At 41.5% G+C, this 14,070-nt stretch overlaps 1 protein-coding gene across 1 annotated transcript in view; it reads left to right on the top strand.

The window, feature by feature from the left end:
• Positions 1-5,625: 5,625 nt before the first annotated feature.
• The window catches only part of jmy (junction mediating and regulatory protein, p53 cofactor), a 29,138-nt gene continuing 20,693 nt past the window's right edge, over positions 5,626-14,070 (top strand). The window contains exon 1 of the mRNA XM_062412974.1: positions 5,626-6,976. Within this exon, the coding sequence (XP_062268958.1) occupies positions 6,116-6,976 (861 nt within the window). The 5' untranslated portion in view covers positions 5,626-6,115. The remainder of the gene's footprint in view (positions 6,977-14,070) is intronic.

Here is a 14,070-nt window from a genome sequence, read left to right as displayed (position 1 = left end):
GAGCTAAATATAACCTGGATGTGTTCTTGAAAATCTGGGAGCTATTCTGTCACATTCAAGAAAAAGTTAATAAATAACTTGACAAAACCATAGGTGAAGCCTAGAAGTGTAGACAGGTGTAACGTGTTCTGGTAAAATGGTTTTGGATTTAAATAACGCTTTTCTCCACTGACCACTCAAGACTCTTTACAGTACAGTTTTTATATTCACTCACACATGTATACGGTGCATCTATTAGCAGCACATTGTTCTATGAGAGCTGTGGTAAAATACCGTTTCCTGAATTTTATGTTGCAACTTTTCCTTTAGATTTTATTCTTATTTGTTTTTCTAAACTCTTAAGTGTATGTATTAAAATCATAAATTAAAAAAAAACTTATTTGAGGTGCTGCACTGAAAATTTAATTTTTAAGTTAAAACTCAAGGAACAATTTACAAATTTCTACCAACATTTCATAAGCAAGCACAAGGGGATCAAATAGAAAATGTAAAATAAGTTGGAGTGAAATAATACAAGTTAATGCTAACATGTGTAAAATATAAAATATTGAATACAATGATATATGACCCTGACCTTAAATGAAAATTAAAAGCTGAATGTGGCTTATCTTATCCCCCCCCATGAAGGACACATGCTAGCCTTTTATAGTAGATGACCAAAATAGTGGAAGATATTACCTCAACCATTTTACCTCAACTTTGATCTGATGTGTTTGATATGGAGGTTTCAACTTGTGAGATGTATTTGGATACTGTAACATTTTGGCCCTGTGCTTTAATTGTGGTTTACTTCAGGCTAAGATGCTGTGATCAGGTTAAATCAAACCTGTATCGTCTTATCCAGCTCATCTGATTGGTTGAATACGGTTCATTGATTGATTTTAATACTGGAGAACTATTCCCTTCAATTTTGTGTTCCTGCATATTCTTGGTGACATTTGTTCTGCTTTGTGCTCCACACTGTTTCCACTGATGATGACACTTGGATCACTGTTATAACAACGTGACATTTCCACTGAATAGGGTCAAATAGCGAATGATTTCAGATCCATCTCCTGCCATCGCTGACAATCACCAACTTTCTTAATCTCTTAAACAGCAGCTGTAATTGTGAGCTCTTCAGTTAGTATTTAAAACGTTTTGACGTAAACAAATTCTACTTTTAATGTCAAGTGGCTCCCTTGTTTTCAACAGAATATTTTATATTTGTTTGTCTTTTAACTCTCTGCAACATATATATTTTTTATTTTAGTACACTATTTTCTATATATTTTATTATATATAAGGGATAGCATATTTTCATTATAATTGTAATAACAGTAGCAACCGGTCAAAATAAGTCATCAATAACATTGTAACATATGATTGTACTCATATCTAATAATAATGTTGAAACTCTTTCATTAACAGAGATTTGCATGTGACAATGAACAATTTCCTATGTTGTGGATTATTCTGTCAATGTCGATTTAAAACAACTCGGTTGACTAAAACGCTTCACAAAGTAAGATATACAACAAGAGGACCGCAAAAAGTAATACATCAAAGATACCAACGGGGACAATAGAAGATAAAAGAAAATAGAATAAAACTAAATCTGCTAGGAAAAAAAAGTTCTCAGCTCCAAAGGAAGGGCAAATAGAAGAGATGGTGTTTTTAAACAATGATTTAAAGTGTGCTTGAGAGAGTGGGGCAGATCTAATACGGAATGGAAAGCTATTCTGTAATTCATATGAGAAGAACTGGGCCCCGGAGGCTTCCTCAGGTCAAAATGATCCTTATATTTTCTTTTATTCATCCAAATGTTCTGTTCTTTAGTACCACAAACACAAGGTGGCAGCATTGCACTACTTTAGGTCAGATAAGACTCTCGAGTCCAAATTGAAATTTGACCAAGAACTGCTGCCATCTAGTGGTCACAATAATAATGACAATATAAACATTGGGTTATAATGAAGTAATTCTATGAAATATTTATTTTAAATCATATCAGTGTGTAGAAGAAAGGTTTTTATCCCATACAGATGATTGTATGTTAAGCTCTAATGGATGACAGTATTAAAGTCACCAGGTGTTGTATTAGGCTGGACACAAAACCTGTAGCGTCCCAAGTCTTTGTGAATAAACCCAAACATGTCAGTTTAAAGTCTCGATTGTCTCTGCTCGATCTTTTATTTCCCAGAGATTAATTACTATGAGAACGATTTACTTGCATGTGTGTTTTTATACTGAAGGTCCAAAGGGACTTTTGATTTCCTGTGTTTCCTCAGCTGACGTCCTGCGTCTATACAAAGAGACATGGGAATATTACTATGTGGTATTACGCCCCTGGTGGACTTCATTAATACAAATAAAAGCATTACTTTCACCCTGGGAACAACATTTTAAACACTTTTCCTTATCTTCTTTTTACGTGCTCTCATGAGCCCTAGAGGCTCTGCGTCTTTATTTCTTATTCTTTTCATACACCGAAAGGGAAAAGCACTTCCTACCAGTGATTTGGATTCATGAATTAAATATAAACAGGCACAATATCTTCATCAGCCAGCCATCTATGAGTGAATAACAACACATAAGCCAAATTTATAGGCTCACATTATTCAGAGTGACTCACTAACATGACTAAAATGTACAAGAGAGAACTGAATAATCGACAGTAGCTGCTCTCTGCCTCCGTTTTGTAGATTTGATTAACGCAAAATACAATTCACTTATAAATTCTTGAAGCTAAATGTCTCTCATTGGTGCACATCCCTCCACAAGAAAAACCCAACAGTCAAGCTACACTAAATATCATCATATATACAAGTCATCGAAATGTGACTAGCTTTTTTTCATCAAGCATTCATCAGTCAAATTGTACCGACCTATAAATTTAACTGAAGGGAATTTGATCCTATGTATGATGTCAAACAAAAGGGTCAGATCATCATTGACGATATAGGCCATTAGTTCAAACTCAATGCAAGTGATTGTGCCTGTGGCTCCCAGTTAAGGTTAAAGGTTATAACATAACCTGTCAGTGCCACAGCTTCCTCCGTTTTGTCCTGGGTTTAGACTAGTGCAACATGGCTCCACGTGGTATGCAGCTCTCGGATAATGTAATTAACCAGGCTGAGGCTTCATGAAGACTGAAGAGGATAGGAGGACATCACGAGGCTACTGGTCATACTGTGGAAGTTATTGGAGATTGGACAGAAGCATTGCTCACAACCACCACATAACTGCAAGAAGAAAGTTCACCAAAGAAGTGAAAAGAGGCCTGCAGGATACTGGCAGCACATCCTCTGGTCAGAGGAAACCCAAAAATGAATTTGTCCAGATGAGACGGGTTCCAGTGTGTTTGGCTTGGATCTGAACAGGATCAGTGTGCCGACTGTGAAACATTACGGAGGGGCTGCATGACTGAAAGGGGTTTATAGATCTCCCTTTGAATGCAAGATGGCATGAAGAGATGCTGAATGAAGAGAGGGATTTTCCAACATCAGCGTGAGCCCAAACACACAGACACCAACAAAAGCCCCTCCAGGAGAGAGCAGCTGAAAAGACTCAGATGTTAAGAATGACAGAAGAAGATGTGAGCAAGGCTGCTGTCTTCCTCGTCCAGGAGGAATCAAAATAAAATAAAATAAGGGTGTTCGGGTTGTCTTTTTTTATTTGGCTTCATTCTTCTTGGACTGTGACTAAAAACAAATAAAATCCCACCTCCTGAACAGGATTGTATTTACTTAACATTTTATTGACACTAATCTTTCAAACAAGCACGTGGTCGTACACTTTCTTTTCCAGAGTAATATAAACATGGATATGAATACATATATATGTGTCGTTTCTTTATAGCGTGGTGTAGAGCGACATTTCTCCCTTTGTTTATGTCCAACAGTCTTTTGTCTCAGTCGGGTTTCCGTACAGCATCGTTCCCTGCGTGCTTGCGTCATGGATTTGCCCACGTGCAGATGTTTATGCTCCTCGTGCACGGCTGCGGGAACCAGAAGGACGAGAGTGAAACAAAGAAAGAGCCACAATGGAGGCAAATGAAGATATTATGCGATCATCAGTGTGAAATGACTGACAGAGAAAACACAATGTGGTTATTAACTTTGTCTGTTGTTTGCCTCAGGGACTGACGTTTGATTATTAAAGTCTGAAGTAAAGGGACTGTTGTGGTGCCTTCACGTCGTCTGGGAAACATGAGGATCATTCGGGAAAATATCAAAACACGCCATGACTCGAATTCCAAACCAGATTTTTGCGAGAAAATTAATGTACCTTCTAAAAGCCTATTTATAATATGCTGCTGGCTATAATCTTGCTACTCTGGCCTCACCCCTGCTAGTTCCAGCCACAATTAGATTTGCATACGACCTTTTAATACAAACGTGTCAAAAACATTCAACCACCTACAATCTTACACTTATAATAATAGTGACATATTACTCAGTTAGTTTCATGTGTAATATAACATATGTTTTTCCATCCTTTTATGTCAAATATAATTTGGAATATAAGTACTCATGTGTAATATGATCTTTTTTCCATCATATTATGTTTTTATTCCTTTTATCACTGCTCCTTTACTTTAAATTAGTTCACTGTCTCATACAACTTACTTTTTTTATTGTCATTTGTATTTTCACCTCTGTTAGGCTGATTCTGCATTTACTTCATGTAAACATCATAATTTTAGTTTTGACTTATAATCAATTTAATACTTTTTACTCTTATTTTCACTTAAATGATTTAGACTCAATTGTGTTATTCTCTTTACTCATTATTTGTTTTTATACTGGCACAATAATTTCCTTCATGGTTAATAAAATCTTGTCTTTTCTTATCTTATCTTGTCTTATCTTATGTTTCTGTTTTGTTTTGTCTTGTCCTGTCTTGTCCTGTCCTGTCTTGACCGGTCCTGTCCTGTCCTGTCCTGTCCTGTCCTGTCCGGTCCTATCTTGACTTGTCTTTTCTTTTCTTGTCTTGACCTGACCTGACCTGACCTGACCTGACCTGTCCTGTCTTGACCTGTCTTGTCTTGTCTTGCCTTGACCTATCCTGTATTGTCTTGTCTTGTCTTGCCTTGACCTATCCTGTATTATCTTGTCTTGTCTTGTCTTGTCTTGTCTTGTCTTGACCTGTCTTGTCTTGTCTTGTCTTGTCTTGTCTTGTCTTGTCTTGACCTGTCTAGTCCTGTCCTGTCCTGTCCTGTCTTGTCCCTTCTTGACTTGTCCTGTCTTGACCTATCTTGTCTTGTCTTGACCTGTCTAGTCCTGTCCTGTCCTGTCTTGTCCCTTCTTGACTTGTCCTGTCTTGACCTATCTTGTCTTGTCTTGTCTTTTCTTGTCTTGACCTGACCTGACCTGACCTGACCTGACCTGACCTGACCTGTCATGTCTTGACCTGTCTTGTCTTGTCTTGACCTATCTTTAATGTCTTGTTTATTCCTGTCTCGACCTGTCCTGTCTTGACCTGTCTTATTTAGTCTCACCTATTCAGCAAAGGACATTTTGAACAGTTCTCATTTTGTCTATTTTCATCATGTCAGTGAAGGCATCGTGTGGGAAGAGGAGGGGGGCTGCAGCGCTGAAATCCCTCCCCGGATTTGACACACGCGCACGCACGCACCTTGACTGCTTGTAAACACAGTCACACGTGACGGATCGCGGTCGCATTGTGAGCGAGCGGACAAAGGAACGATCCCGGTCCGCGACGTTGTTGTGACCGAGCCCCGGCGGCAGCGGCCAGGTGAGCGGACAAGCGTCATGACAACCGACCTCCTCTCAAGCGTCTGCCCCGAAATGAAGCCGAGTCGCCCGCTGCGTTCGCACCGCGGTGTCCGGTGAACTTCTCCCTCACGTCCGGACCCCGGAGCCTCCGGAGCGGACGGCGACGTCAGCTGCGCTCTCGGCCGCGCACACGCAGCTGGCAGCGGGTAAACAAAGCCCGAATCCCTTTGTGTGTCACCGCTTCATTTCAGCGGGTCTACTCGCCTACGCTCCGGTGCTGCTCTCCGGGCTGGCGCCTGTCGTTAGCTCGCTAGCCGAAGCCCTTTAGCCTCGACATTTTGTTCTGCCTGGATAACGTTTTAATCTGCTCGTCTCCTCTCCACTGGCTGGATGAGATGTCATTCACCATGGAGGACAACTTGGAGTCCGGGTGGGTGTCCGTCCGACCCCGGCTCTTCGACGAAAGAGAGAGGCACAAATTCGCTTTCATCGTGGCCTGGAACGACGTCGAAGGGAAGTTCGCCATAACCTGCCACAACAGAACCGTGCAGAGACGGGCCACTTTCCTGGACCCGCTCCTCGACTGCAGCCCCGGCGCCACTGTGCCTCCTGCCTCCGGCGCAGAACGACACGCTAAAAGTCCAGGCACCAAGAGGAGAGACGAGGCTAAAGTTAGACCCCACTCCGTCCCCAAAGGGAAGCCCACAACAAAGCCTGGTGCCGGGGACAAGAAGGCTTTAAAAGCCGGTGGCTCACAGACATTAGAGTGTATCAGCCACACGTTAGGGTCCTGGGACATCGTAACCCCCAAGGTGATAGACATCGAGATCCTGGAGCCCGTGGACGTCCTGCTGTCTCCGGATGACTCCGACCCGGGGGACCGTGACGCCAGCGGCCGCGAGGACTTCAGCTGGGCCGGGCTGTTCTCCTTCCAGGACCTGAAGGCAGCCCACCTCCTGCTGTGCTCCGTCAACTCCGACCTGGAGCCGTGTCTGCCGTGTTTCCCGGAGGAGCCGACCGGGGTTTGGACGGTGCTCTTCGGTTCCACCGGGGTGTCGCAGCGGGAGACGGAGGCCCTGTGCTACCAGCTGCAGGTGTACCTGGGCCATGCCCTGGACACCTGCGGCTGGAAGATCCTGTCGCAGGTGCTGTTCTCCGGGGGCGACGACACGGAGGAGTACTACGAGAGCCTGAGCGAGCTGAGGCAGAAGGGCTTCGAGGATGCGCAGGACCGGGCCAAAAGACGCATGCAAGAGGTGAGATCTGCATTTGAAAGTGCATCTAATGTGAGGAGAAGATGCTTAGTGTGGGAATCAAGGACGTGAATTATTTGGCCCATGATGTTGAGAGTTTCTAAAAGCCTTTATACACTAAGTAAAGTCGTTTAGGAAATGACAGGGGAACCACAGAAACCCTATAGATCTTTAAAAATAGGAAGCATCATAAAGGCACAAAGAGGTATTGAAAAAGATAAAAACATATCCTATTACCACAACCCTAACCCAAAACACAAGTTATAATAAATTAAAAACTAGAAAGTCTCCATTACCCTTGTCCCACACCTCTGACTCTGTTCAAAATCCATGTGTGAACACATCCATCCATTCATTCATCCGTTTTTTTGCTGCTCATCCGGATCGACTAGAGCAGAAACGATTTATTGATTTAGGCAATGGGCAGAAAGTAAATCTGCAAACAGTCTAGTATCAAATAAAGTATCAAACATTTGCTGGTTCTAGCTTCTTAAACATTAATATTTAGTTTTTCTTTGTTATATATGAGTTGAAACTCGATATATTTGGGTTTTGGATGTTAGACCAGTCAAAAAAAGTCAGTGGAAGTTGTCACCTTGGGATGAGAGGAACTTCAAATGGCACTTGCATTAAAATATATATATATAATTGACAAATTGTAGGAGAAAACAATCTGCAGAGTAATCAGTAATGAAATTAATCATTAGTTGAATCTCTTTTTTCAGTGATTAATACATAACATGAAGAATAATTCTTCAGAAGCACTGAAAGACAATGTGCACTTTAATTCTAGGTTGGTTCAACTGGTTTTCATTGATATCCTTCATGACTTGTTAGATGAGATTCTGTGTGACAATGATATGTAAGAAGTCTAAACTTTCACTTGGAGGAACCTGCAGATAACTGGTCCCGATGCAGTCTGTAGTTTTCAGGGCATAATTGTGCCTCTTGGTCAGCTCATTCTCCTCTTCCCTCCCCCCTCCTGTGTTAAACCATCTGTTGCTGCGAGTTCACAGGCCTGTAATATGATCGGCCCTGGCCAGACATCACACTCCAGTTGGCTGGGCAGTGTGAAGGGAGTCGCGCAGAAACCCGGGGGAGAACAATCAGAGGTGGAGTTACTGAAGTGACGTGTCAGCACAGCTGTTGGGACTGTTTCAGTTGTTGGTCCACAAAGCATTCAGCTCAGCCAGTGTACGACAAGCTGACAAATGTTTTAATCTATGCCCATTGTCGGGTTCTATTGACAAATCCTACCAGAGCAGAGGAGAAACTACTACTACTAATACTATGAAGTGTAAACACAAGCGGGGTCATGATGATCAGCAGGGAGGAGACTGAGCAGCAGGCAGAGTCTTTCACCTGCTCTGTGTTGTTTTTGTTCAGCAGATTAACACACAAAGAACAAACACCAGGGTAAGTAACCAGGAAGAGAGTGTTTAAAAAAATACACAATGTCTCACTTATACACTCAGAGGCCACTTCACTAGGTACACTGGTTAAATGTAGTTTAATCCCAGACAATAGCTCAGCCATCAATGTTCCCTTCGGGGAGATAATGATGCTCACTTTAATCTAACTTTATTCTTGTTGTTGAGGTTGCACTTTGTGGTGGTTTTTCTGAAGCCTTGCCAACACCCACAACAAACGTGTGGTTGCAAACTGTAACCTTCATAATAACTACACAGTTGTGTTCGGTGTAACAGAGCTCTTCTTGCACACGCATCTCAGAAGGAAATGGCCCCTGTTATTGTTGTTGAGTTTCCTGGATTCTCTGCGGAGAATTGGCCAGAACAAGGAGGAAATGGGAAGTTGAGTAATGTGTCTGTCTGGATGAGGACGACCCAGTGGAGTTGAAATGATACAGAGAAGAAGAGCTGATATGATCTGTTGATTAGTCGATTGGTTTTATCCACTGCAATTGTTTTTTTTTATGATAGATTATCCCAATTTTTTATAATGAAAAAGCTGAATATTCCAATTTCTCAAATGTGAGGTTTCTTCTGCTCAGTTTTATATCATTGGACATTAATTTTCTTTTAGTTTTGGACTGTTGGTCTGACAAAAAGTATCTTGAGTATCTTAATCTTCTGAAACGGCTTCCTATTGTTTGGAAATCTTGTTAGTTGCAGCCATAGTAAAACACAGATAATTGTCTCTGTATCTTGTCTCGTTGTTTATTAGATGTCTATTTTATATTTTTGTTTCACCATATACATCTGAACACAAAGTTAGAAACACATTGAAATCCCAGCCACTAACAACTACAGCCTCAGAAGTTACCACAGAGTTAATTAATTCCGCTCTGCTGAAGTGTGAACAACAACAGGACAGTTTTAAAAGAGTGCCTACATTTTCCAATTTCCTGGTCACGGAGTCCATTCTTGATAACCCTGGACTGTAGGTAATGTTATAAGCCCAACACTGACCTGGTGCCACTAGTTTGGAGGCCAGTGTCTAGATTTATTGGAATGTTGAAAAGGAAGAAATTAGGACACACACACACACACACACGTGTTACCTCTGGGAAGGTGGACTCAGGGTTTTTATACATTTGACCTGTGAGTTACAGAAATATGAGAGGTTACTCATTAATATAATGTTGAGCTGCATTGATTAATCTATACAAACCTAAATGGCAGGTACTTTTGATACTCAAACTAGAATGGTACAAACCTTGGCCAAGACCTAACTGTCCCCTTCTGAAACCGCATTGAAATCTGCTAGGTGCTGATCTTTATTTGTATCCAAAATCGAACGCACTCTTATATCATTCCCATTAATACGCCTGATGTCTTTCATCAAGATCCATTCATTTTCCCCGGTCAAAAACACTGTATCTCACAACGTTAAGAAAGGTGATGAAAACTTCCTGGTTCCTCCCCAAAGGGTATGGGGTTCTTTCTCTCTCTCTTTTGCCAATGTCTTATCCTTCCGCCAAGTTTTGTGAAATCTGTTCCATTGCTTTTGTGAAATCCTGCTGACAAATCAACCAACAAACATATTGACAGGGGTGAAAGTGTAAGGATTTGATGTCGTTCTTTCTCTAAATTAATCTTTTGCTATCGACTAGAACAAGCTGTCTGAAGCACATGAGTTGTGGGAAACCATGACAACCGTTTTATCTCCACAATGTTTCTGACATTTTCCAGGCAGTTATAGATCTTGCCTGGTCGTTGTGTGTGTGTGGAGCAGGTGGAGAACCACTGTTGTATCCTGACCACAACTTTTCACAAGATGCAGCCTCAGTCTCCTGACTCTGTGATGTGTGATAATGACTGGGGCCAAATATGCAGGAGGACGGATTGTGGAAAACAGTCATAAGATGTAGGGCATCTGTCTGTTAATCATTGACCACAGACACAGTTATTATCTGTGGCCTGTCTTTACACACAAACAGCACCCCTACAGTAAACCGGACATGCTGCAAGCTCTTTGTTGGTAATGGCCATGTAAAGCGTAATGAAAAATGATGAAACATTAACTAAACTGTTATGCAGGTGGGATAAAGTTGAACAGCATGATTCAAACAGGCTTGATGGTTTACACTGTGTTTGGCATCAAACACAAGACTGTTAATGTCAAGTTGGCCAGTAACAGCTTTCAAAGCACTTCAGGGCTTCAACGACTTGTTTTCATTATAGATTGATCTGCTGATTATTTTCGGGATTGATCAATTTGGTCTATAAGACGCAAGACAACAGAACATATTATTAGTTTCTAGACTTTAAGTTGACATGTTTAAATGCACATACCTTATTGTTTACCTCATCCCTCATGACAAAGGCTGCAGTGTGAGGTGATGTTGAATTGTGTTGCATTAGACCCAGACTTGGTTCTAATATTTAGCTCGCCCCATTTATATAAATTATCAGAAACACCTCAGGATAATGCAGTTTAGTTGAGCAGCACAATAAACTGCATCCTCTAAAGAAATCACACACTGGAATCAATGCCTCTCTAAAACAGTATCAACTAAAACCAAACATTATCCCCTCCATACAGTGAGGATGTATTGCAGTGCATTAGACTGCAGTGATAGTTTCCAAGTGGTGTCGTAAACCATCACCTGAGGGTATCTTTGAGCTGTCATCTACAGGTACTATTATTACCATTGTACTTGATCTGCACCTGCAAGAATACCAACAGTACAACAATGAGCCGAAACATTATGCCCACTAACAGATAAAGGGATTCATGTCGATTTTCCTCTTTGGGTTTCACATCTCAAGGTGTGGGCATATATTCAAATTTAAGGGAACAGTCGCCATAAGCCAGTTTGGCAAGATGGTTATTGTGGTTATATGACTCAGATAAAGCATCCCCCAAAACAGCAAATGCTTGTGGAGTGCTGGCGGTCGATGGTGGCGAGTACCTGCTGACAGTGATCCAAGGCAGAACAAACCACAAACCAGTGAGGCCGATAGCTGTGACACAAGTCGCAGAAGAGCTTCCTGACGTTTATTGGAGGGATGTGTGCAGAGTGCGTTGCATGCTCCTGCGCCTGGTGCTGTACTGACTGATCTCTCTGGTCCACTCTGATCATTACATGTTGGACAGAAATAAACCACGTTGCTGAAAGAATCTGTGGCAGCAGTTCTGAGCTCAGTTGATTCTCCATTGGCATTAGTCCTGTAAATAACCTGGCCACTGAGCGCTATTGGTGGAAAAGGTAACTGGCATTCCATTGTAGACTTACTTTGCTTTTGTCGACCCTTCGCATTCAGTTTCAAAAGAGCTTTTTGTGTCTGCTCGGATCACAGGGGAGGCGTGTTCCTCCTGTGAGATGTTTCAATTAAAAGCCAGAGAGAAAAGTGCTCCAGCAAGGCAGAGCAGATTTAGCTGCGACAAACTGGAAGAGTGAGTTCTGATGACAGGGCTGTACTGGCTACACTGTAGCTCAAATCACTCACAACATCCTGTAATTACCATCTCATTGCACATTGGAGAGCAATCTGTAGACTTAGCTAAATTTAGCACATGAACATTTGTGTATTTCCGTGACATCTTTCAAATAAGTTGGAAAGTTATAAATAAGTACATACACTCACTGCTTTAATTCAGCAGTTCTGGTCTGTATTTGTTTGGGATACCATCGGTGATTTATCAGCAACAACAATGAAAGACTTGAATTAGCATACTACTAAGAGATAATATGCTGCTATACTGGGTCGGTTGACATGGCTTGGCCTTGTGTTGTGCGTTTACACAGTGCATGAAGCAGTTAAAGTCACATCCTGTTGAGATGTGCATCCTGTTGCTAGTTGGTAGTGCGATGATTATGTTGAATATTAACATATAAATATGGTCACGCCAGGTCATCAAACGCGTTTAATCTTGTTTATTGTTTCATGGCAATATGGCGATGGGCATGCTGTTGAAGGAAATCACACGATTAGCACAACTTTATATTGTCGAGGTTGTTCTCTAGGGGGACTTCTTTAAAGTAGAACGTCTGCAAATAGCGAATAACAAGCAAAAACGACTTAATCCAAATGGGGTCAATAATGACCCTATAGCGGTAGCTGCTCTGACCCTGTAAAACACCAGACTGACGATTTTCATTTATATAAACTGGGTGACATTTTTCTAGTGTAATCGCCCTCTCAAAGCGTTTTTCACAAAAAAATCACCTTACCCATTTACACACGCATTCATACAGCGCTTCTATGTGCAGCACTTTTTGTATCACACTATCACACACTGTGTGAACAGCTGTCGGGGGCCTTTGACTACATTTACAAGAGTTTCAACAACATAAACAACGTTAGAGGCTATTAAAAGAGAACGATGTTGAAGAGCCTGTGTAGTGCCTTTGGCTGCAGATTGGAGGCCAATGGTGCCTCATATTGTGCTGCAAGTCTCTAGTAATAAACTGTGAACATTCAATGAACTATTATTTTATTAGTGTTTAATGACAGTTTGCTTGGAAACCATTATTTTGTGAAATAACATATAATTTCACCTTAATTTCACTGAAAAGCAATAAATAAGGTTGTTAAATGAACTTCGAGGTAACCTTCCATGATAAACACTCATCATGATTGATGAACCTGATGGTTATTATGTCTTTATTTTCTTTACCTTGAACATAATGAAAAATTGCCTATCACAACTTGTTGTGGCCCAAACTGACTTATTGAAATGACTGTTTGTCCTCCTAATCACAGTCCAGAACAAGTAAATGTTTAGTTAATATTCACTTGGGACAAAGAAAAGCAGAAATCCTCTGCACTGGGAAGCTGGGACTAAAGAATGTTTGGCATTTTTGCTTTTGATTAATCGACTAATAGTTTTGGCTCGAATTAAGACGTGTAATCCCGCTGGCTCAGCAGCTCAACACACTAAGCAGTCGCAGGCCTTCTGGCCCTCTTCAACAAACAGATTTGAACTTGTAAATTTACAGTTAAAGTATAATGTGCCATTATATAAAAATAATCTGCAAGGAACTGTCAAATTAATGACAGTTATTGATTCTAATTGATTCTAATTATTTCAAAGAGTTAGTTTGAATCCAAGTTGATAAAGAGAAAAGCCCTCTTTCGCTGGTGCCCAGGCCGGCGTCGACTCCATTATCCCAGGGGTTTTCCTGGCTGGCGTGGACTGCAGGGGCAGGGAGTCGGTGGACGTTGGGTCAGCGGTTACCACGGAGACGCAGGCCCAAGGTAAACAGTAGGAGCAGTGTTCGAGCTGAATAGCGCTGTGTCTAGCCGGCTCCCCAGCATGGAGGGCCTTGGAAAAGCAGCCTGGAGTTAACATAAGAGTGTCTATTCATATCTATAGAGAGAAGAGCACTTCATTCACTGCTCTGGACGAAGATTGGGTGGTGGTACATTTCAATATCAGACGAGGCAGACGTGAAGGAGGTGTATTGTGCTGTGTGACTCGGGTGCAGTGTGACTCGGGAGCTGCATTGTGTTTGTGTGTGTACAATAGCTGTTTTAATGGCGCTTATCTCATCAACAATGCACAGTCTGTGGATCGCTGGACATATGGTATGAATCAGCAACAGTTGGGGCCAATTCATTCTCATTGAACTGCACTCAAACAATGTATTTAATGGTATCACTCCTGACCACAATCACACACACACACAC

This window comes from Platichthys flesus, chromosome 19 (assembly GCF_949316205.1).
Source record: "Platichthys flesus chromosome 19, fPlaFle2.1, whole genome shotgun sequence".
NCBI lineage: Eukaryota > Metazoa > Chordata > Actinopteri > Pleuronectiformes > Pleuronectidae > Platichthys > Platichthys flesus.
The sequence above is the reverse complement of the archived record's forward strand: the minus strand, read 5'-3'. Positions and strand labels throughout refer to the sequence as shown.